Source organism: Verticillium nonalfalfae (genome assembly GCF_003724135.2).
Source record: "Verticillium nonalfalfae strain VnAa140/NRRL 66861 chromosome Unknown scaffold_2, whole genome shotgun sequence".
Classification (NCBI taxonomy): Eukaryota; Fungi; Ascomycota; class Sordariomycetes; order Glomerellales; family Plectosphaerellaceae; genus Verticillium; species Verticillium nonalfalfae.
Window position 1 is genome coordinate 288,436 of NW_021167227.1, and position 24,284 is coordinate 312,719.

General features: G+C 55.5%; 5 protein-coding genes across 5 annotated transcripts; 4 read left to right on the plus strand and 1 right to left on the minus strand.

Moving 5' to 3' along the window:
- Positions 1–164: 164 nt before the first annotated feature.
- Positions 165–866, plus strand: MSRB2 (Peptide methionine sulfoxide reductase B2, chloroplastic; the record flags this gene model as incomplete). The annotated part of the gene is made up of 2 exons (XM_028637694.1): positions 165–393; positions 472–866. 2 exons carry the CDS (start codon positions 165–167, stop codon positions 864–866), a joined length of 624 nt encoding a protein of 207 aa, XP_028499250.1.
- A 656-nt stretch (positions 867–1,522) lies between these two features.
- Positions 1,523–2,272, plus strand: D7B24_003506 (uncharacterized protein; the record flags this gene model as incomplete). The annotated part of the gene is made up of 1 exon (XM_028637695.1): positions 1,523–2,272. The coding sequence occupies one exon, from the start codon at positions 1,523–1,525 to the stop codon at positions 2,270–2,272; it is 750 nt and encodes a 249-aa protein (XP_028499251.1).
- A 3,783-nt stretch (positions 2,273–6,055) lies between these two features.
- RSC9 (Chromatin structure-remodeling complex protein rsc9) lies at positions 6,056–9,022 on the plus strand (the record flags this gene model as incomplete). The annotated part of the gene is made up of 4 exons (XM_028637696.1): positions 6,056–7,013; positions 7,071–8,340; positions 8,404–8,905; positions 8,969–9,022. 4 exons carry the CDS (start codon positions 6,056–6,058, stop codon positions 9,020–9,022), a joined length of 2,784 nt encoding a protein of 927 aa, XP_028499252.1.
- A 5,687-nt stretch (positions 9,023–14,709) lies between these two features.
- On the plus strand, positions 14,710–16,015 carry D7B24_003508 (uncharacterized protein; the record flags this gene model as incomplete). The annotated part of the gene is made up of 3 exons (XM_028637697.1): positions 14,710–15,035; positions 15,208–15,459; positions 15,538–16,015. 3 exons carry the CDS (start codon positions 14,710–14,712, stop codon positions 16,013–16,015), a joined length of 1,056 nt encoding a protein of 351 aa, XP_028499253.1.
- Positions 16,016–18,990: 2,975 nt separating this feature from the next.
- On the minus strand, positions 18,991–21,795 carry STE20 (signal transducing kinase of the PAK; the record flags this gene model as incomplete). The annotated part of the gene is made up of 5 exons (XM_028637698.1): positions 18,991–19,092; positions 19,166–19,500; positions 19,552–20,637; positions 20,698–20,944; positions 21,001–21,795. The coding sequence occupies 5 exons, from the start codon at positions 21,793–21,795 to the stop codon at positions 18,991–18,993; spliced, it is 2,565 nt and encodes an 854-aa protein (XP_028499254.1).
- Between the last annotated feature and the right edge of the window lie 2,489 nt (positions 21,796–24,284).

A 24,284-nucleotide genomic window follows, 5' to 3' on the forward strand; every position in this document is an offset into this window, starting at 1 on the left:
CCCCTCGAAACAGACGTCAACACTGTCAAATGGTGAGCGATCGACGAATTGTCTATGGCCTTTTTCTTCCCTTTCACTCCATGAACATACAATCTGCTCTGCCTCAAGACAAATATTGCAGTTGGAAAGGCTTTCTATAAAACAAACGCTCCAGACCACCCCTCATGCGATTCTCTCCCCTCTTCTCGACCCTCATCTTCACAGTTTCCAGCTTCACCCGCGTTCGGGCCTCCTCACGTCTCACATCCACACTCCGCGTTCGCAACACACCTCTACGCGCTTCCATGCCCATCCCTTTCATCAGCTCGTTCTTTAGCTCCTCGTCTCCTTCCGAGAAGATGTCTTACCCCGATCAGCGGACCAGCGACGAGTGGCGCGCCGTCCTCAACAAGGGTAAATAATCTCTCTCATCCTCCCTTACCTTAGTCAGTCAGTCGACGAATATGCCATCTCCATGCTGACACATCCCAGAGCAATTCCGCATCCTCCGCGAGAAGGGCACCGAGGCCCCCGGCTCCGGCGAGTTTGACAAGCACTACCCCTCCGAGGGCGTCTACGCATGCGCCGGCTGCTCTGCACCCCTCTACAAGGCCAACCACAAGTTCAAGTCGGGCTGCGGCTGGCCTGCCTACTTCGACAGCCTCCCCGGCGCCGTCACCCGCCACGAGGACCGCGCATTCGGCATGGCGCGCACTGAGATTGTCTGCACCAACTGCGGGGGCCACCTCGGCCACGTCTTCAAGGGGGAAGGGTTCCCCACGCCGACTGACGAGCGACACTGCGTCAACAGCGTCAGCCTGACCTTCTCGCCCGAAGACAAAGCGAAGGCGGAGGCGGAGGGCGCTGCGAGAGAAAGCAAGGCTTGAGATGGTTCATCCCGTCAGCGTGTTCGTTTTTCAGCGTGAGTTGTAGGTGTTTGGGAGGCTGATGGGGCGTGGCCAAGTGCTAATAGCACCTGTGGAGTCTGGCGTGGGCTTGTTGTCGACCTTGTTGTGCCGGAGGGCTGAGAGGCAGTACTCATCATGGGGCCGAATAGTCAGTCAGGTTTGAGTTATGCTTGTTACCTTGCAAGGTGTGTTTAATTCAGGACATTGCTCGCGTTGACTGAACCTTCCTCCTCCTGTGATCCACTCCACCGTACCCATTCGGAAAACCGCTGCCAGCCATACCAGCTCTGACACCTTGGTGGCCGTCAAGAGCAGCCCCGTTTCAGAGGAAACAGTCACCTCAGTGCAGCGGAAGGCGTGACCAACATGCCCTGTCATATCTTAGGGTTTCCTTATGCAGCTCTTCGACCGAAAGCCATCTGCGAAGGCACTGCCCTCGTCAACAAAACCGAACAGAGCGTCCCGTTCCCACGTCTGGTTGTCTACGTCGTCTTCATACGTACAACTCCCAGTCTTCTCTGACTTTCATCCTTTCTGGCTTTGATTTTCTTTGACTCCTCAAGTTGAGTTTCATTGAATACGTGTTTTCTGCGGTGTACGATATAGAGCAGCCATCCCTCATTGCATCGTTCAGCATGGAAAGGCACGACGGTCATGAGCCGTGCAGCGATTCGGGCTCGTCAACTACAAGCATCGCCAGCGACGAGTCCGCGTCCATCAGGCCGCCCCTCCCCTATATACGCTCTCAGAGTTCCGCCGACACTGCGAAGCTCAATTATTTCCGCGGGTACGTCATGGCCTCGGCCGAACCTTCGGACCGTGAAACCTCGAGCACTAAGGTCCACGTCGACCCGTCGCGGTTCGCTTCGCACGCAAGCGGCACGGATATCCTCGGTCTCAGCACTCCCCCGGCCGTCGTCGCTAGGATCGCCTCCGACAAGCGCAAGGCGGATGCCCTCTCGACCTGTACTTTGCCATCATCCTCGTCCGCCCAGCCCGCCAAGGTTGTTGACACAAATGTCAGCCGGCCTCGCAAACGATTACGTCTCCTCGTTTCCAGACGCGGATCCGACTCTGCCAGCGCCCAGCCAGAGCAGAAGACTACGACCACCAGCCGCGGGGCCGCCAGCTCGCCTATCTCGGCTTGGCTTAGAGATCAGCCCGACAGGCCCGGCGACTATGCCAACGCCGATTTGCCTCCAACAAAAGACGAGGTCTTCGATCCCATCCGTGAAGAGCTTGACATTTCCAAGCTGGCTCCAAAGTTGCCACATGCCGCTATCATGGCCAGTGTGCAAGCCATCCGCAATGTCGAGGAGTTGTTGAAGATTGGTTTCCTAGCCGGGTCGAAGTATCCAATGCATAAGCGCAGAGACAGGAAGTGAGTTGTTTGGTATTTCGATGCAGGAAACTTGAAAAGCGAAATTTGCGTACCAAGATTGGGACCTGGAAAGCCGATTGTTCTACGGATCAGGTAGTACCTTGATGTCAACTGGATACTCAATGGTCAGGTTCATGAAAGCGTGAGGAGCAATGGAGTTTTGCTTGATACGGCCTACTTCAGAGTCGCCGAGCTGTGGGGGCATCGATTAAAATGAGCAGTTTATCAATGGTATCTCAGTCTTTAACCTTTTTCCTTGCCATATGGTTCCTCAATGAGCCCTAAGACACCATAATCAGTATGCCAACCCCGGCAAATCGACTACGCGTGTCTTGATGTAGTCAATCATCATCTGGTTGAAGGGCAAACGAAGCAGCAGCGAGCCATGGCTATCAATAGCTTCCTGTGCCACATTCTCCACATTCCACAGCATCTGCGTTATCGATTTCTCCGTGTCAATGTTCTCCCCTCTCTCAAGCCGGTCAAGATCATCGTCTACATGGTCGTGCATGACGTGTCGGGCCTGGTCAATCAGTAGCAGCCCTGCAGCAAAGACACCGCCATCCTGGCTTGCGGCTTCATGCAGTGTTTGTGCCTGTGCATTTGTGTACAAAGGTTTCGTCTTTGCGCGGGTGTTCGATGCTCGGGGTTCCCTCATGTCATTTTCTCCTATCTTCTCGGAACCGGACACCACCGTTTGCACCTCGGCTTGGACCATTAGTGGGTGGGCATTACAAGCGATACAAATGTCTTCCAATCTGTATTCTGCTGTCTGGGTGCCTTTCTGAACTGAAGACTGCATTTCAAGACGTGCATTGAGTTCTTTACCTGACAATACGGTCTGCTGGTCCTGGTCATGCACACGGCGGATATTGCAGTAGCTACCTGCGTCTTGGACAACGATGTGAGTCTGAGTACTGGATTCTGACATCGGCTCGCTGATGGGACAGGCCTGAGCCTTATCAACATATAAAGATACCTCTCTGGAGTTTAAATCTTTGTACACACATGTGTGTTGACCATTGACATTTGACTTAGATCGGTAACTAGCGGTGGGCGCGTGGTTACGAATTTCTGGCACCAAGCTCGCCTGCGTGCTGGTGTCGTGGTAGCGCACCACAATCACCTTAGGTTCTGTAGTAGCCTTCTGAATTGCGTCCGGCGAAGATTGTTTCGTTGACACGAGCTTTTGTTGCTTGCTGGGTTTCGGTTGTGCGGACAGAGCTTTTCTCTTGCTTACAGCAAATGTGGTTGTTACGCCAGGTGACCCATCCCCGCTCGGAGATGACCTGCTTGATACCATACTTCGTCTCGTCCTCGAGTTCTTTGGGAGACTATTCTTGCTTTTAGGTTCCTCGTTGAAATCCTTCTGAGGTGCGTTTTTCGAGCTTGCTCTACGGCTTGTTGAAATTGAAGGGCTTGTTAGGTTGTCACTCCGTCTGAGCGGTGCCGCCTGTTTAACTGACTTCTTGAGGCCCGTTGCGGCTTGTCTCGGTCGGGAGGTTAAGGGTGTGTCCCTTGAATTTGTTTTCTCGAGGTTGGATATTTCCACTTCGTCGTTGAAGAAGGCTCTCATGGAAGACTGCTGTAGCTGGCTCGCGTCAAAGTCTGGAGACTTCGTTGCCAGCGTTGACGTGAGAGCGGGTGTTTTCATGGTCTTTTTCTTTTTATCAACACCCTCGATCCCTGAAGGTCTGTCTGTTGGTGTGGTCGCAGTACGCTTGAACGGAAGTTCACGAGGGGGTGGTAGCATTGATCCAAAGTCACTGGCTGAGCTTGGCTGATGCGTTTTCCATGCTGTCGACTTTGCAGACGGAAGGCTCTGCAATGACAGGTTATTTTCTTTATTCAGGTGATCGCACGGTTGCTTTTCGTATGTGGATGTCCTTTCAGAGAACCAAAAAGGGCTCGGACCTCTCAAGCTTATCGAGGATTGAGAATCGAGCTGCGAACTCGGTGTCGGAAGGAATCTGGAGGTTTCACAGTGGTCGACTTGGTCAAAGTGTGAACTTGTCTCCAAATCATACGGGATTTGATGGCCTGTTGTGAGATTGGAGACAGATTCTGATGCCTGAAAAGAGCCTGCATAATGGGGTCTGGTAGAAAGATCGCTTAGGGGGTGTGTGTCGTGGCGGTGAAGGGACGAATCGGCAATTTGGGGTCTGCATACAGGTGACAACGAGTGATTGGCACGCATGTCCCCAAACACGGTACGTTTGTCTCCAAACCGTGTTGGCGCTGGCGAGAAGACTCGTGTTAGAGGCGAGGGCATAGGCGAAGTACGTTCACCTAAGACATGAACAGGTGACGAGGCGTCCCTCGTCATGGAAGCTCGTAGTCCGAGACACTGGAAAACGTGCATCGCTTGCGCGTAATCGCTTCTTGCAGCAAACTCGGCTCTGATTTCGTGGACTTGTCCCTATATTTTATCTTAGCTATCAGTATTCAGTCTACGACGTGGCCTACACACTTGAGATGGCTCATATCGGAGACGAAATGTCTTCTCCAGCTCCCGCTGACGAAGCTCGTATGGTATAGGGTGGCCACCTGTTTGCACAAGCTCTCCTAGATAAAGTCGTTCCTTTAACCGTCAGTCCACGACGCGAAGCGAGGTCGGCCAGGTTGAATCACCAGTTGACGGGTACCTGACTGTATGAGTAAGATAACGTTGGGCGCCATACCCCGGAGACTATGCGATGGAGCAGCCGAGCCCACGAGTTGTTTCTCGTGTCTCAGTATCAAGGAAACATTGAAGGTGTGTGTGCTGCGATGTTGCTCTTGCGATATCGACTGAACCGTGCCGACAGAAGCACGGCTGAGGGGAAACACGTGCAGCTGGGCATCGCCTCCAGCTGATTGAGGAAACATATTGTATGGATGTATGATGAGAAAGTCCTCGCAGGATTCCGATTTGGTGGTGGATGTGTAGACTGGATTACATTGCTCTGGACGGCTTGGTCGTTGACGATGAAGACGGTCCAGACATTGGGGGGCAGGAATATAGGTTGCTGGTGATTCCTTCCCCAGGCAGCTAACCTAGGGCGGCGTCGTCTAAATGAATGCTACGACATAGAACTAGACCTTCCAACTCGGCAGGTATGGATCCTATCTCGGCACCAAGACACACCATCTGCACCTCGATTATTATAATGGGATCATCTATGTAGACATGCTCCGAACAGACGAGGCCCCTATAGATGGGACAGAGTGTTTCCGCTCACTACACAGTGTCCATGTGGTAACAAGACAGGCGAATCCCTACGATGGCAGGCACAATCGAGCCTGTAGTCCAAGCTGGTGGTTGAAACGGCTAAACTTCGGTTATTGCACAGACGCCTCAGCACGTACCACGTATCCAGGTACCTCGAGGCACGGTCTTCGGCTTCGTCTACTGGTGACATGGAACGCGACCAATTTTCGACACGGCGCGGCGACCGCGACTAACCAACCAGTGCTCCGTCGCATTGCAACTGCCATCTGCAGCCACCATCAAGCAGAGCACCAGCATTACGGTCCTGCAATCCTTTGCAGTACACCATCAGGGATCCAGCAAACGGACAGTCATAACTGAGTGACCGGTGTTTGTCAATTGCGCACACCTCGCTCCCTTTCTGTTCTCTCATAGTCCGGTGCTTGCCTGCCCGCGACAAAACGCAAGTCCCCCCCCCCCCCCACACCGCACCTGGTTGAATGCTCCAGTCGCTTTCGGGAAGTCATCAGCTGATTCTTTTTCCCTTCGATAGATTCGTTCGTCTGTGTCCTCGAACGAGCCTGTTGACGTAGCGACATGGCGCCCGAAACAAAATATCCCCCTCACGAGATCGACCGCACTCCCGAGTACGAGGAGTTTATGACCAAACTGCGCGCCTATCATCAGCAACGAGGTACCACGCTTGACCCAGAGCCCAAGTGCTCAACAGTAAATCTCGATCTTTACAAGCTTTTCAACCTGATTGTGGAGGAAGGCGGCTACGACGAAGTCAGCGACAGGAAACTTGCCTGGCGCGAGATGGTCGAGAAGCTCGGCATCCCTATGACCAGCATCGCATCCACCGCCTATCAACTCAAGGACCGCTACCTGAAAAACCTGGCCGCATACGAGATCAGCACTATCCACGGAAAAGAACCCCCCCCGAAAGACATCCTTGAGGACGGCACGGCCAAAGGTGGATCGCTTCTGACCCGAACGCGAGAAAACTATCGCAAGCAGGACTTCGCTGGTGACTCGGCCGCTTCGGGAGACGACGGCACACCGTCGCGCGATCGCCCTTCTGGCCCAGAGACCACGCCTGTCGGCTCCAGCCTACGCGCCTCGCGCGGATTGAGAGAAGCCCCCCCGCAGAGAGTCATCTTCCAGCCCGACACGGGCCCGACTCGCACCCGTAACGCCTCGGGAGCACAGACTGGACAGACCAGTCAAACGACGTCCCAGCATCACTCCAACTCCCAGACCTCGGGCCAAGCCAATACACCAGGGCACTTCCCATCGGCGCATCCCACTGCCGTGCCCATGTCAGGCCAGCAGCGCATCCCTCGCGGGCCGAGTGGGGCCTTCAACCCCTCGAACTCGGAGAATGTGGCCTCTGCTGTTGATACGTACCAGCCCAAGTCGCTCCAAGCTTTCCAGCCTTTAGTGCTCAGACCCGTCGATACGCCAGGCAACAATCCTGCAGAGTTCGCTAGGCGCCGACAGCTGGCGCGGCAGCGGCTGCAGCCCCCCGAGCTGCCCCATGGGACACCAGGACGTACGTGCTTTCTTCCAGCCGTGATGGTTGCTCCAGATTGATGCTGACTGTGTCTAGTGCGCAAGGACGGTGCCGGTATTTACCACCGATGCCTTATGGGTCTGCGATCAAAGATCTTGGCTGAGCAGGAATATGCCGTGCATCACTTTGTCAAGATCTCATATGAAAGAGGTGATAAGTTCAAGTTTGAGCAGTTCGCAGGCCTAGCAGATGCGCTTGTCGAAAAGGCGCTTGATGTCGGCACCCTGTTTTATGATATCAAGTGGGAGATCTCGTGGGTTCCGGTCCCCAACAACGCTGGGCCCGGAGTCCTCGATGGAGAGAACGGGACTCCCGATATCCTCGACCGCATCAGCAAACTCACCCCCAAACCCGTTTCAGATCTCATCCAGCCTGCCGAATTTTCAGACGCCCTTCGATGCATCTCCGAGGCCGTCCTCACGATTCGCAACATGGTCACGCTCCAGGACAATGCTCACTTCGTGTCCGACCTGCAGCCGCTGAAAGACCTGATCTGCATCATCTTGGGGCTTCCCACACATAACAGCATCGTTGAGCTGAAGCACATGGCGCTCGAGATCACAGAGTGCCTCACGCCTTACATGTCTCTCGGTTCAGATGATCCCCTCTACCAGGTGCTCCTAGAGCAACTCAAGTCCACAGACCGCGGCATGATTCTCGGCGGACTTCGCGCCCTCGGCCGCATCTCGATGAAGCTGGCCAACACCAACAAGCTCAGCAATGTGCCCGCCGAGACGCTAGAGAGCATTACGCGCTGGCTGCAGCTCAACGACGACGACTTGATGGACGCGTGCCTCGACTTCCTGTACCAGTACACCGCCGTCGCCGCCAACATCGATGACTTGCTACGCTTCGTCAGTGCCGAAAGCCTGGTCATTCACCTCGTCCGCCTTCTCTCGCACGGCGCGAAGAAGGTTACGCGCGAAGTTGTCATTGTGCCCGAACTCAAGACGCCCCCCAACGACTACGCCGCACCGATGCCGACAGACCTTCTGCAGGAGCTTTTGGCCATTAGCGAGCCCGAACGCTGCCAGGCGTGGGTCAAGTGCTTCTTCGAGGAGGATAAGGACTCGTTCGTTACGCAGATCATGGCCTGGCAGGCCTACCAAGCAGCATTTGTGTCGGCTCTCAAGACGTCCGGACAGACGCTCATCACGCCCGCAGATTTTATCCGTAATGCCACCATCGTCTACAAGGAGTCGCGCGCCGAGGTGCTCCGCGTGTCCAACGCCGGCGAGACGCAGCAAAAGTTCATCATCCAGGGCCTGCGAGCCCGCGAGAACCCCGTCGGCCTCGACGGCAAGGAGTTCAAGCGCTGCATCTGGGACGCCGCCAAGCAGGGCGTCAAGTGCGGACAGCACTTTGCCAGCCCGCAGCAGATGAGCGTCCACATTCTAACACACCACCTTGGTATCGCCAAGAATGCCGCCGGCACCTTTGATAATGTCGAGCTGGAGTGCCGCTGCCAGTGGGGCGAATGCAGAAAGTTTCCCGAGCCCACCAACATGAAGCTCTTCCAGATCGCGCACCACATCTCCGTCCACGCAAGCATCGTCTTCCCGCGCAAGACGGCAGCTGACGGTGACGCTGCCCAGGCGCCGACACGCGACTGGCTCAAGCCCGCTGTGACGAAGTCGGTCGACTACGAAGAGACGGCCATGGTGCGCGATGAGCGAAACCCCAACGCGCCGCTCCAAGCCGCCGGCATCCCGCTGAGTGCGGCCCTCATCCTGAGGAACATTGCCCGGAACGTTCCCAAGACGCAGGCCGAGGCCGAGCTGCTGCGGCACTACGAGGGCGGTTGGAACGAGCGGCTCTTCCGCTGCGTGCGCCCGCGGCTGTTCGAGCTCATGGGGCTGAACAAGGGCCTGGTATGATTCCGCTTTCCCTCTTGCTGCATACCATTTGTTTCGTACTAACACGTCTCTACGCAGGCCGAGTACATTGCCTCTATCATTGAGCTCGTGGAGCCTGAGACTGACAACTAGAGAGACTTGTCTCGACTTCGCCTTGACAGTCATGAGTGAGTGATCATGAGAATGGCCTCCTTTTTTCTTTTATTCTGTTTTCGTGTACAGTATGTAGTCAGTGACCCTTTTGAGGTTGGGGCAATACCCAGGGCGTTCCGGATTCACGAATTTTGGACCTCATTCGGGACAATGGGAAGTGGGAAGGCGGGGAGAAAGGGCGCTGGGTGGGCATGGCGATAGACAGAGGCCTTTGTCTCGTGCTGCGGAGAAAGATTCCGGCTGTGAGACGAAAGTCTCGAGGGCCTGTCTGGGATAGATACAATGAAAAAGCGATAATCTGAGCCAATGAATAGCACACATGTCAGAGCGTGAGCGAATCCTGCCGCGTCGTAATCCAGAAGAAGCAGTACTTTTCAGGCATGTTGCTTTCGCACATGAAAGCCAAACACTGGGAGATGTGACGTCTGAAAAAGAATATGAGGAGAAGCAGAAACAGAAGGAATCGAGGCACAAGAAAGCATCGCAAGACTTGAACTAGTCTCACTCCGTCCGGGATAGGGAAGGAAAGGGAAAGGGGGGGGGCAGAGATCCGAATGACAGAACACATCCTTCACGACGAGACCACACACCCCCATGACCCCTGTCATCATGCCGTCCCGCGAATGCGGTTCCCGCCCCCACGCAAAGGCACTGCACGAGCTACGAGCTGCACACCTAACATCGCAAAGTCCAGGAGAAGAGGAGGCAAAGAAAAAGATGCCTAGGTGTGGGTCGCCGGGGAACATGTACCGCGACCGGGGCTCGGGCTCAAGGGGTTCAGGCCTTTAATGAGGTCTCCACGAACTGACATTGCGAAGGCTTGTGGGGAAGGCCATGGGGGACGGGGGTGTTGAGCCTCTTGAAATTGCAGCGACCTAGGAGCTTGGGGACCATGAAAAGTAGCATCCATGGTGTTTGGATTTCCCGACGAAGCTCGGAGAGCGAGACCTTTCGTCACACTGGACAGGTAACGGGAGACGCAAACGGGCGAGTAAAAGGGGTCTCCTCGGGAGAAAGTTCTGCAGTACGTACCTTACCTTAGGCATGCTCACGAAGTGAGGCGAGAATAAACGGTGCTGGCCGTTGGAGCACGCGTGGAAGACGTACCATGTCGAGAGCGGTCAAGGGCCTGCAACGGTGAGCACTTGCTGCGAGCCAGGGCGCTTGAAAGCGTGGCATCCCGCGTTCGCTTGACCGACATGACATGGCATGGGGGCGACATGCATGCACCCGCCTAGACTGCATGCGGCCGTCGCCAGCTAAGGCCCAGGCTCAGGACCACGGCAACGCCAGCCTAGAATCAGCAGGTCCATGGACGGCGAGACTGATGTTAGGGGGGTCGAAAGCCACCCCTCAAAACAAGCACAAAGAAACAAAAATAGGTGAAGGCTGTGGTCCAGGCAATGGGATGCTGAGCCGCGGCCATGGAGATATCGGCGGTTCAGCGCAGGAGACAGCCTGATCAGCCTAGATGAGAAATAGACCAGAGCAGCAGCTAGATCTCATCGTTTCGAGACAACCGAAGAAAATGAGACAACTGACATTGTCGGGTCCGGGGTCAAGCCACCTCTGTTGAAAAGACGGTGCACCTCACTGGAATGCTAGGCCAGGATCTAGGCGACATTGGGCGTGCGGGTTGGCGAGATTTGCCCGAGACGGGAGTCGTCCTTCCAAGATGGGGAAGTCTGAGCGTTGGGATGTTGTTACATGTAGCATGGCTGTTGAGTTTCGCGTAGAGCGCTGGCTGATGCCATGGCCAAATGCGAAGAAACGGCATGCCAGGGATTGGCGTGAACGCGCGTGCGGTCCCGTTTTCATGACAGAGAAGTCGTTGTCGGTGTGGACAAACTTCATGTCATAGGGGAGGTCAAGTATCATCTGATAGATCTTTGATCTGTCGTCACAATATTCCGTGCCGCAAAGAGATCCCCGTGTCCGGGGCTGTTGCCGGAAACCCCACGCACCGACGTAGGAATTGATTTGGTGAAGCTAGGCAGGCCAGGGTAGGCGCCAACATGAACTTTTGCAGTCGTGTCTCGAGCGGACCGCGTTGACCATGCGTCTAGTGTGGTATGAAGGCATATCAAAAGACGACAAAGGTGAGTGAACGGTGGCCTCGGCGGCGGGGCGGGTGGCTCGGTGATTGCTCGCTCACCGTCCCCCCCCCCCTTCGTGTTTCGATGATGAACTCCAGCATGATGTGCCAGTCGCGGGCCGCGTTGCATTCGCCTAGTGGTGCGTGCGCGTGCGGTCAACTGACCGCTGGTGCTGGGCCTTAAATAATGGGTTGACAGGGGGGCCTGATGGGGCAAGGGATTTCGAAGTTGGCATCGAGGGTGCATTCGTATGTGCTGAAGTCCTGAAAGATGGGAGTTGGGGGGTTTGGAGTTGTCATTGCGTTTCGTTGTTGGCAAGGAGACGTGGGATGACACCTGTTTCCCTGGTGTGTGACCCCCGCATGCCACACAGGCTGTTTCGTTCGAGTGGGAGTCGGCTCCGATCTCGCCAATTTCCACCCTCCATTTGCCATGAGCCTCGTGGCCATCTGTGCTGGCAATTTCGGGAGTGGCTTCAGGTCAGATCCTGATATACCATACGGAGATTCACGTCCTCGTACAGGCGACTCGTCAACAGATTCGAGGCGCAGCGATCACAGGGAGGAAAGACCCTGTATGTTCCACGGAAGACGCCCAAAGGGATGCTGTGGACTAGGGGGATTCTTTCTCATCCGATGCGGAATTGTTTCTTGAGACAAGCCAAGGCGCCCTGCTCGACATCAGATTTCCAGGCAGCCCGCCGGCGTCTGGAGAACCTCATTGACGCTGAGCCATGCAAACCCTCCGAGGCACCAGAAAAGGGTTTCTCACCGCTCCGGAGATTCGGCGCATCGGAGTGTCGGCCTTAAGCATGAGACGCAATAGTTCTCCCATAGTATTCACACTTTGAAAGATATTTTGGGTGTAGTAGGAGGCGAAGGGGGGGGGGAAGAGGACTGAACCCCCCTGGCCTCCCCTCCATTCCCTCCCCCCCAAAAAGAGGCCCTGTCCCCCCACAGGCAAAAAAAACTCGAAATGCTGATCCAAGTGTCAGCCGGCAGACCCTTGCTGGCTTGGCGCGTCTAAGCTCCAAGCCTGGCATCGGGGCAAGCCGATACGCTAGAAACCAAATTTAGGAGCGACTCCCGGGGGCCGGTACTCTTGGCGCATCTCGCTTGGCCGCCACGCGCACAGACAAGCTTCTGTGGAAGGCTCTGGCCCACCGTTTCGAAGCCAGATGTGTCGTGAAGAGATCCGAGGAGGACGACCATCCCACGGTCTTGGGTCCCGTGATGGTCGAGTTGCGCAGGGGTAGCTTTGCTCGTGGCCCCTTGTCGCGGGGAGCACTGCCGTGGACGGTAGCTTCTATTGCTTCTGCCAGCCCCGGTCCGGGGCGTCAAAGGCTCCCCGGACAAGCTGATGCTGGTGAGTTTGGTCTGGCGATCTGGCCATGTCCCGCCGCAATGTAATGTCCGGCAACGGAGGAGCAGAGGTCAGAAGGGTAGGCAGGGTGGAAAGGCGAGCAACGGTGCGACGGTCAGACCACCACTGGTGAACGGAAAGTTGATTGATCGGCACGCACTCCAACGGCCGGTTGCGAAACGGGTTTCGGTACATTGTTTGACTGGCTTGAGTGGAAACGTCTGGTGTGTGCTGCAAGCTTGGTGTGCTGCAGTAGGAGAGGAGCGAGGTGACGACAAGCAGGTGGGTTCAGTCACAAGTTGCAAGAATGGCGAGATAAGAAGAGGGCCGACTTGGCAGCATCAGGGCTTGCCTGACCTCCCCACCTCGAACCGTGTGCTATGCACCAGAGCCATGGCAGAGAAATAGATTGCGAGGCCGTCGTCAGGGTGGAGATGATAGACGTAGCTGTAGTTGTCGACCGGCAAAGAAGGGCTTTTTTCTTGGAAATTCTGGGGCATCTCGACTGACATGCGTCATGGCTGTTTGGTGTTGAGCAGCAAGAACAGCGGGAAAGCGCCAGGAAGCTTCGATGCAGCGGACGTGCGTGCAGGTGCAGGTGCATGGTGTGGTGAGGTGGCCTCTGCCCCTCTTCGAACGCAGCTATCATGGCGAGACTCCACAGGCGAAGCTCCCCCTGTAAGTCCCCTGGAGCTGGAGCAGGCTCGCTGGCATGCCCACCCTCTGCGCTCCGCGAGCGGTAGCCATTTCTTCTCCCCCCTCTACTCACCACCCCCCAAAGCCCAAGTACCTATTCTGTTGAGTCGGACGAGGGCAAGTCGAGTCACACGAGCTCTCATGGCCTCGTAAAGCTCATCCAGGTTGCAATGCAAGCATAACGAGCAACAAGAGGGCAAGGCGCAACGCTTTTGGTTTGCAGACGTAGATCTGGAAAACTGCAAAAATCTGTCCCCATTATTTGAAAGAGCCCCTTTCGGTGACGGCATTCTGGAGTCGCCCCCCATCCCACGCCCACTTGGTCCTCTAGTCCCAACTTTTTTTTTTTGCCTTCGCCTTCGCCGCTGGCGTAGCCCTTTGCCGCTTGCCCGCCTTGCCTAGACCCCCCCGTCACTCCCTTCCTCCCCTCCCCCCTTCCGCTCCGCTCCCACGATTCAATCTCAGCCCCGGCACGTATAAGGTAGCCAATACGGTAGTCCGACGGTGGCACCCACGCCGTTGCCGTTGGGCGGCGCCAGATGAGATTGATTATGCCACTGTAATGCTAGCGCCCAAGCCCAGGTCCAGCCCTGGCCCAAGCAAGCCTCCCTGTCAGGGCGACTGAAGTCAGGCACAACTGATGGTAGTGACACACACATACGCTGCCGGCCACGGCCACCACGACTGGCACGTTCCTATTGTCTTCTCATCGCTGGTTGCTGTTTAGCTCCGTCTCATCCGGCCCACGGCCGCACCCCCCCATGTTTTCACCCCCCCCCCCCTTTCCATCCAAACCGTCTTGGGCCCAAGCCAGCCTAGGTAGGACCCAGAACCCAGGCTCCAGAACGGGACCCGTGGCCACGCCGTGGGACGTGGACCTAGCTGAGAAACCAAGTCAGGTACCTCAGACTTACCAGGGCTCAGATTTTGCCAGGACTGAGAAAAAGGAGGATGAGGCGGAAGGGGGGGGGGAGAGGAGGACGGACATGCCCAAGACATAAAAGGCCCAAGGGGTGATCCGTCAGACATGCTCTGACCCGTCTCTCTCATCTTTCTCCTCTCATCTTCAGACAATCAAGCCAGTCCATCACACATACCAATCTTTTGCCTCTATCCTCGCAGCTTGCCGCAGTTGTTTTCCTGATACCCATCGCTTTCCCTATCTCACGGTTCAAGCCCACTTGTTGTTGAAGCAGAAGAAGCAGAAGAAGCCACCTAGAAATCTTCCTCCCCATTCACCTCGGGGACCCTCGCAGCCAGTTTTGAGTTCGCTATTGAAGAGCCATCGTCTTTCTCATACCAAGACGGTCATAATCACGTTTCCTGCCGATTCGCCTCTCGCACCTTCCCTCTAGACGACTTTTCTTTGGAGGCCTTTCGCCCCCTTACAACCCACTCGCACCACCAGCTCTCCGCCTCAAAAGATTTTTTTTTCTTTGAGCACTCAAATCAAAAGTCGACCCTCGCATTACTCGCAACTTCCCGACTTCTTTCATCATCATCACATTCGCAATGGCCGCCCACCGCTCTGCTACCCGTGCTCTTGCACGCGCTTTCACCTCCCGCACTGCTGCTGCGCCCGCTGCTCGCGTCGCCCGTCCCTTCACCGTCTCCGCCTTCAGGGCCAACGCCGTTCATGAGAAGGAGGTTCCCATCGTCAGCTGGCCCGCCACCAAGGATGGCAAGTCCTCGATCCCCGTCAACCCTGGCCAGCAGGCCGTCAAGGAGGAGCCCGCTGAGCCCACCGAGGTCGTTCCTCTCACCGCCGAGGCTTACGAGAAGATGACGCCCATGATGCAGAAGATGACCGTTTACGGCAAGGTCATCATTATTACTGGGTACGTTCCGCTCCATCGACGAAGAGAAAAAAAAATGGTGCCTGCCTGGCAGCAAGCTATGTGGCCCGCCCTTGGGATTGGCATGTCTATGTCTTTGATCCATTGCGGACCGCATATGCACACTGCTTTCGCTTGCATTCCTTCCCTTGTTCGCTCGCTAACTTCGTTGCAGTGGTGCCCGTGGTCTCGGTAACCACATGGCCCGTGCTTGCGCTGAGGCCGGTGCCAAGGCTCTCGTCCTCTTCGACGCCAACGAGGAGCTCGGCAAGGAGTCTGCCAACGAGCTCTACCAGAAGACCAAGATTCCCGTCACCTTCCTCAAGGTCGACGTTCGTGATGGCGACGCTATCAACGCCGCTGTTGACCGCGTCGTTGAGCTTTACGGATGCCCCGACGTCCTGGTCAACTCTGCTGGCATTGCTGAGTACGTCATCCCCCCCTGTGCTCTCAGCACTCCACAAATCCTGAGGCCTGGACCCGCTTGCTAACCGTATGACCGCAGCTCCAACATCAAGGCTGAGGAGTACGACAGCTCCATGTTCAGGCGCCTGATTGACATCAACCTTACTGGTACCTTCCTCATGTCGCAGGCCGTCGGCAAGAAGATGATCGCCCACGGCAAGCCGGGCTCCATCGTCCTCGTCGCCTCCATGTCCGGCACCATTGTCAACTACCCCCAGGAGCAGTCCTGCTACAACGCCTCCAAGGCCGGCGTCGTCCAGTTCGGCAAGTCCATCGCCGCTGAGTGGGCCAAGCACAACATCCGCGTCAACTGCATTTCCCCCGGTTACATGGACACGGCCCTCAACCGTGTTCCCACCCTCGAGGGCCAGAAGAAGATCTGGCGCTCCCTCACCCCCCAGGACCGCCTCGGCGCCGTCGACGACCTCAACGGCCTCTGCGTCTTCCTCGCCTCCGACGCCTCCGGCTTCATGACCGGCTCCAACGTCCTCATTGACGGCGGCTACTCCTGCTACTAAGGTCGCTCTCCTCTGGATAGAAACATTCTGGCGGATAGAAAGCTTGGTTTCGGATATACCCTAGAATTGGTTCAGGCGTTACAGGTTGGAGCTTTGGGAACAAGCTCGGAATCACAGTGGTTTTTTTTTTGACTCGTTGATATAAAAAGAAGCCGATTGGGCCGCATTAGCGTTCTTAATACTCACTACCAGATCGGTCATGGTCTGTCATAACATCCTGCGTTGTTCAGTCTCATGTGTTTGTCTTGATTCTTTTCGTATAATTATAGCGGAAGATGTAAGTGAACCGAGCGTCCACTAAACTCGTCGGGTTCGCTCCGTCAGCTTGTCATAGTAGCCCGACTACAAACAATATGGCCAAAACCTCGATTGTAGTGCTGGGTTCGACAATGATGATTCTGCGTCTTGCGAAGAGCTGATGATCTCCCTCTGTTGTATCCAAGTCGTGATCAATATCGGAGATACCTCAACTCAACGTTCTAGCATTGTTGACTTGGCGTACCTCTGATTGATCTCCTGACCTGTGTGTACGTTGGTGGTCGGCGGCCACGGCAGCCCTTGGGGAGACTGAGGGTCGATTGCGCCTGACTCGTAAGCCGGGACCAGCTTATTGGGAGACTGGCCTGTTGCTGCAGGCTTGAGAGTCTCCAGGGCGGATGACATGTTCCAAGACGAGCTTGAAAGAGACAAAGTTCACGATATCAAGGCGTGAGAGCCGCAACTCACAACACAGACGCACTGTTCGTGTATATGTGAATATCGGCAGCGGTCTTGCTCAAACCTCCGAGTCATCCACTTACAAGTCTCGAGGGTCCAGGCGCGAAGGTACAGAAATAGACTTGAGATTCCAAAAGGCAATGCACAGCACACACGCACGGCATGATGCGCCACCATACATTTCCATGTGCAGGTTTACTTACAACCTGGAAGCACAATCCTCGCGCTGGGCATGGAACTGCATCTCTCCAGTGGCATTCGTCGTAGTTTAACGTGTAACGGGTCTTGCATTGATACGTTTCGCCAGCTGAACACTAAGCAGGAGTCCCCAGAGGCCAGAAGCCTCGGGGGCCTGATCAGACCGACTTCTTGCCATGCCTCTTCGGATCAAGACGGAATGGATTCATGTCCCTGTCTTACACAGCATCGTCACGATTCTCTCCGAGAACGAAGACAGCTAACGTGCTCTACGAGGCCACAACTGAATTTGCCGTGGCGCATACAAGGATGGCGTCAGCACACTGCATGCAGAGAGAGGTCTGTCTCTGCACGGAGCCGAGGTCAAAACATTTGATGCTTCTTAACAAAGTTGAATCCAACGAACAAAGTATTGAGCTCTCCTACCCTATATCGTGCGAGGGCAATTCACACCGAGCTTCCGGCACCGTTGTCAAGCCTCACGTGCGCCCCGCTACCTTCTGGTCAGTATCCTTGAACCATGACCCCCTCCATAGCAGTGTAGGGGGCTATTTATCCGGGAAGAACAAGATCGAAGAAGCACACGCTGAGAACTCTGGCTGTAAGATGTGACGTTTGAGCTTCGCCTGGCCGATACATACACAAACCCGCTCTCTACAAGGCTCCATTTCCGATACCAGTGACCCTCGTCAAAGGCAGGGACTTCAAAGACCGGGCAGGCAGTGAAATCGTTCCTCACACCTCATACGTTGTCCAACCTTGAGTTTTTAGGAAGCCCGGTGTGCCAGAGCCAGGTACCATGCGTCAGCTTCCAGGTCTACAAGATACTCCATCTGATGAGGGCCGTTGTCCGTCCACAGCGGCAGCCTCACAGCTCCTTGAATCGTGCCACGGGGATATTCTCGTCCGTTGCGCTGAGTTTACTAAGCGATGAGGCTCAGTCACACAGAAGAAAGGTCCCACCGATCTTGATTGCGATTAATATGCGGGCACATCAAGTCAGGTACACAGGCCCTGGCAATCACAGTAGATTTCGGGAAACTTCGTCGCTGCCTGAAGTCAGCAGTAAAGCATCTCATTTCCTTCTACGAGGAGAGACAGCTATCGAAATGGGAGTCCATCTATCCATCCATAAACCCAACACTCCAAGAGGCGAAGCCAAGATAGTTCCCCGGCCCCCACCAAACGTGGCATGTGATTCAATGCCAATTTTGCTTCATTTCCGTACAAAGTGGGGATCAAACACATGGGTTGCCGGTGGTATCAGCAGAGACAAGCTCCATCTCAAAAATAAAGAGACCTAAGCAGCCAGACATGGCGCGCTGTCACGAGCAGAAGAGGCGGGAGGGGGTGGGTTGTGGACCTTGGCGTGTCTCGTTCACCCACAGCGAAAAGTCACAATATTGCTGATTGTCGTCTCTTCTCGTCGTCGCAGGTTGTTTCTCGCCGTCTCTTCGGCGACCTCTCATGCCAACAGGAAAAGTCCCCAGAGCCGTGGCCTCCAACATCGTCCTACCCAAAACGGTTGGATGACTGCCACATACACATCCAGGAACTCAGACAAGCCGCCAAGTCAGAATGGGGTGATGCCCTGTCGCCTGCATGCTGTGCTTTCGGTGAAAAAACAGAGAAAACTGGGCGAGCTATGCGCCTGTCACAAATCGCTGCGGTGCGTACTCATCAAACGCGTCGAAAGTCAAAAGAGGTAGAAAGAACAGCCATGCAGACTTGCTGAAAGCTGCCTGACAGGAATAGTGGACCAGCATCGGCCCAACGCACTCGCTATGCAAAGTCACCGTGTCGGAGATGTGACAGGGCGTCGAAAATTCGCAAACGTCGAGTGGAGCATTGTTGGCAAGTATGCCGTATACTTTTAGTATACTTTGGGTGAACGAGAAATGGGTGCGAGGTGGTGTGCCATACTAGCGGGATTCCCTTGCAATTTCGGAGGCTCGAGAGCTTTTCCAAAAAGTAGCGCGTGATAATTTGGAAGTATTCCAAACCGCGTTCTGTGGGACCCGTCGTAGGGGAGCTGGGGTTTGTGGCACAAAAGGCTGCTTCTAGTTGGCTTTCCTTGCTTTCTCTTGCTGTCGTGCTTCACGCGCGGCACGCACAAGAGGAGAAAGCTGTGCGAGGTCAACGCACTGCTTCATGAAGTCATGCTGGAAACCATTAGCCACGATGACATGAAAAATCTGCGGAAATGCAGCAGGGTAATTATGTGGAGAAACTTACCCTCAGGAGATCGTGGGCACTGGCTCTCTTTTCCGGGTCAACTTTGAGAGCGAAGTAGAGAAAGTCCCGGAAGAGAGGTGAGAGATCCCTCTCGTCCTTGATGGCGGGCGTGCCGTTGGTGGCGATCAGCCAGAGTGCACGCAAGGGTGACTCTGTCAGATACGGAGGCTCGCCTTCAATCATTTCAATGGCCATGATGCCGAGCGACCAAATGTCGACCTTGCGTCCGTACTCCTTCCTGGTGACGACCTCGGGAGCCATCCAGTAAGGAGTGCCGACCATGGTTGTCCGCTTGTTCTGAGCTTCATTGATAGTGGCGCAGAAACCGAAATCAGCTGTAGAAAATGAGTACATGAAAGATCCTGGCGACGAAATTCAAAACTTACTCAGCTTAATGTTGCCCTCGAGGGAGAGGAGTATGTTGTCCGACTTGATGTCACGGTGGATAACGCCCTTTGAGTGCAGGTGTTGTAGACCCTTCAGCGTCTCCCTGCACACCGAGGCGATCTGTCCCTCCGTCATCATGTTGAACGTAACAACATCGGTCAAACTTCCTCCCTCCATATATTCCATGACAACCCAAAGTTCGCCGCCGGCAAGATAGCTGTCGATGAAGTTGACGATGTTGGGATGCGAGCTTTCCTTCATGACCAAAATCTCGTTAATGATTAGATCCTTCTTGGGCTGTTGTTCCAAGTTCATCTGCTTGATGGCGACAAGGCGGTTCGTACCGCGCTCATGTCCGGTAAAGACACCACCAGAAGCGCCCTGGCCAATCTTGTTAAGACTGCGGTACACCTCGCGCGGGTCCCCATCGGTACAGATGCGCTTGAGGGCGGCCACAATATCAATACCGTTGCTGGGTCGGGCTCGGTGGCGCGGTCTTGAGCCTGGCTGGCCAGGAACGCCGACGTTCGAGCGCTGTTGACCCTGAGGGCCAGGTACGCCAGCGGCTTGAGGATATTGCTGTTGAGCGGCTTGGGGGCTCTGGATGGGCTGCTGGAGACTCGGAGGTTGTCGTTTGCTAGGGGCACGTCCAATCTGGCCAGACATGGCAGCTTGCGCCTGAGCCAAGGCCTGCTCCTGCTGTTGTTGCAGTAGCTGCTGCTGGTACGCCATGGCTTGCGCTGATGGTGGCGGAGATGCAAGCCCCTGTGGCTGCGGCGTGGAGGGCATGAGCGGCGAATTCCCATTGATCTTGGAGTTTGATCGTGATCTCGATCGGTGCTCCTCGGGCAGCATGGAGGTGTGTTCTTTGGGAGGAACGTAGGCGGCGGCCGGTAGGTCCTCTGCCGCCTGGGCCATGCCGATGCCTGAGTCCTTGGCTGCCTGCGGTGCTTGGGTTGCAACGCGCGACGTTAAGCTCACCGGTGGCCTCGGTGCAGGCCGGCTAGGCATCATGTTGACGTCCTTGCCCGGACCGAGCCCGCGACTGGGTACGGGAGGCGGCTGCCTGGGGTTTTCGAAGGATCCTTCATGGTTGACAGTTGGAAATCTAGGACTTGGAAGAGGAGAATTCGGCGGTGACATACCCATATAATTCGCTGTCGGATACGCGGCTGGCGACAATGCACTTCCCGGGCCGGGACTGGCGGCGTATTGGCCGTATGCTGGGGCACGCGCATCGTGGAATTTGTCCAGGACCTGGTCTTCGGGCGGTCTTTCTGTCGTCTCCTTGTAGAAGTTGAGGATATCCACCATAGTTTGGGGGTTCTCTCGCCTCTCCTTTTCGGGGATGCCACTCTCGTTGATGAGTCGCTGCCATTCCTTCGGGAGACCCTGCATACTGTTAACATCGCCAGCTCAGCGGGTACAAGGCACAGGTGGTGACGCACAGTGAACTGCCCCGTTGTGCTATCATAGCCCACATGTGTGACATGGACGGGATTTTCGGGGGCGGAGATGATGGGTTTCTTCTGAGACCCAACGAGACTGTTGACAAAACCAGAGAAGCCCGACTTTTTGCGAAGGACGCCCACCCTGGGCTCCTTTGCTTCGTCTGAGAACCTTTTGGGAGTGACGACTTGTTGGTCCATCGCCCGACTTGCCTGCAGCTTCTCGGACATGATGGGATCGGCCGAGGTGAAGCTTGCTGATTGTCGGAGGGCCGGGCTCATGCCGCGGATATCTGTCTTAGACTTGATAAGAGGCGGGGGGACGTGAGGCCGATGGAAGGCGTGGGCGTGCTGTCCGCCCGGGGACTTGGTCTGTTCGATGCGGTTTAGGATAGCAGCGCCGTCAAACGGGGCGCCGATGAACTCGTCGGATTCCCGGGGGATGCGATCGTTTGGATCAGACGAGCGATCGTTATGACGAGCGGCGGCAGGGTTGTAATAGGAATTCGGTGTAAATTGACCCTGGGGTAGTATGGGTGACGGGTTCGAGAACTGGGCGGAGGGTAGGTGACGAGGGGAGGAGCTGTTGGACGCGTTCGGAGGGGTCGACCTTGGGGGTGGAGCGCTGGGAGCTCGCTTCAGACTCGTGGAGCTACGTTGGCTCTGGAGAGACAGGGCGTCAATGCCACCATCTAGGCCACCCGAGGATCGGGTATATTGGTGACCGGAGGGTGGTTTTTTGACAAGTCTGCGACGCTGAGAGTTGGCGTTGGAGAGTTGGCTTTGGCCGTCCATGGTGGATGGGGGGGGGGAGGTAACAGCCGACAAGTCTCGCGCAGAAACAAAGAAAAGAAAGCGCAGACTCCTTTTAGTGGTGTGTTATGGGGGGGGGGCGTGAACGAGAGAGAGAGAGAAGCGGGGAGGCGGGAGAAGATTGGTAGGGGAGCGAGCAGTGCAGCAGGCGCAGAGGCACAAGCACAAGCAAACGCACAGCCAGTGCAGTAACAATGACAGGCTCTGTCTTTCGGTTTTGGTTTCAATGTGGGTGTATGTGTAGTCGGTAGCTCGATACTGTATGGAGAGGCGCCCAGAAACAAGCAATCAGATGGCTTGGGGGGGCGATGTGCTGGCAGCAATGGGTCCTCTGGTCCCTGGGTCGCTGAGAGGGGGCCGCTTAGTAGTCGGCGCCGGTCGACGGTCGCTTGTCGCTGGGGGTCGCAAGTCTCGTCAATCGGTCGGTCGTGTCAGGTTGTTGCGGGCTTGTCTCGCCGAGTTGCAATCCAGGGTAGTGGGATGACGGCGCGAGGGGCGGGCAGAAGCCGCGGAAGGTGCTGGAGCGAGGAGCTAGAGAGGGGGGGTGGGTAGGGTGTTGCTATGTTTTGGTACTAGGGTGTAGGCGGGCGGGACCGAGGGGGAGCTGCTATGTTAATGTCGGTTTTGCTCAAACGGGCCTGGGACTATTTCGGCTTTGCTGCAAGTCTGTGCAAGTAGTGGGTGCAAGTATCAAGGGCCTGTCCTGGCGTGCTTCACTTCGCTTTTCTGGTGTGAGACGAGAAGAAAGAATGGGTAGGGGTGTCGCTTGGCCGGGGCTTGTTTGCGAGATGACTGGGTAGCAAGGAACTCCATTAAGATATTTGGGGAGATAGAGATGATGGAGAGAGAACGAGAGAGAGGAAAGGGGGGAGAAGAAAAAAGTACCTTGGTCAAACCGATGAATCCTAACGTCTCGTTGCCCGGAAGACAAGTCAGTCCTTGGTGCCTTTCTGGCCTATTCACTCACTGGTGGGAATGGGATTGGATGATGGCGAGCTAGAGCCTAGAGGGAAGGGGGGATGGAGGGGAGGTGGGGGGGAAGGGACCTTGGGGTCAATCCGGCGGCTCTCCGCACCGTGTGCTGTTTCGTCAGTGCCCCAGTCGGTGGGCGGGGAATGGGCGTGGTGCTATCAAGTGTGGGCGCCCGACCCTGGTGCTGAACCTGTTGGATGACAAGAGCTTTTGTTGGCTGGGCTTGCTTGGAGGGGGGCCCGGGAGCAGGTACCTACCTACCTACCTACCTATTTGAAGAAACTCACACTCTCTCTCTCTCACTCTCACACACACACTCGCTGGAACCCAGTGAAGGGCAGGACGATGAAATTTCAGAGATTTCCTTTTGTGCAACCGACTGGACACACGGCAGGTAAAGAGTCAAACGCATTGATCTAGCGCGCAGTCTCTGGCCTTCACTCTTCCCACGTTCTGGCCTTTACTTGCAGCAGCCTTCCATTTTAGGTTGGTGACAGTGGTCAGGTACCCTGTCCAGCTACCTACCTAGAAGCCCAGTGGACTGAGTGGCTATCGGTTCGAAGCCATGATACAGTGCAGTACTAGTGACAAGATTTGCCTTCACAGCGATTTGCTTCAATGTCTCAAAAAGATGGTGTACATACCAAGTCTTGATCGTGTCCTCCCGTTTCGTGCAGGTGATAGTGGAATTGTGCAGTCAGTCAGTTTGGTCCTCCATGCCTACCTAGGTAGGTACCACCTTAGGTAAGGTAGGTGCCTAGGCAAGGTAGGCATTTCACTTAGCTTGCTTCCGAGGTACCACTTTTTCTGGGTCAAGTGGAAGGGTTGCGCATGGTGGTGCAGGCGCTGACGGTAGCGTGGTTCATGCGATGGGAAATGGAGATCAGAATGGGAGCTTTGGTCTTCTGGACCGCCGACCAACGCGGCCCGTCTGTCACAAAAACCACCCGCTAGAAGCTCAGAAAAACAATGTAGTTGCTTGCATGCATACATCAGGACTCGGTCAAGGACATATATGAAGCCATGAGAGCTAAGGCATGCGACAGCAACTTGACGGGCGACAGAAAACATGGCGTCTTTCGTCATTCGCGGTCTCAGCTGCCGAAAGATGCATCTAATCCAGACATCACGGAAGGAGCTTGACAAGCACAGGCCAATGCCAATGCGCCTTAGTGCCTGGAAGTGAGCTCCACACTGTTTATGTACTGTGTCTGCCTTGATCCCACTCTGAAGTGCGCACAATTCATACACGCAGTCGGTGGCCTACCAAGCCCACACGGTTCCCAGTCAAACTGCCTGATGAAGTCGATCGAGTCGTCAACTTACCACCTGGAAGCGAAAGTCGAAAGATCAACGGGAGTTAACGGCCGCCCCCCATAGGCAAGGGGTATTTCACCTTGAGTATGGCATCTTGGGCATACGCTTTTAATATGAATGAGGGGCGACATGTGGACCTCTTCGATGATCGTCATTTTTTTTTCAATGTGTGGAAGAATCGC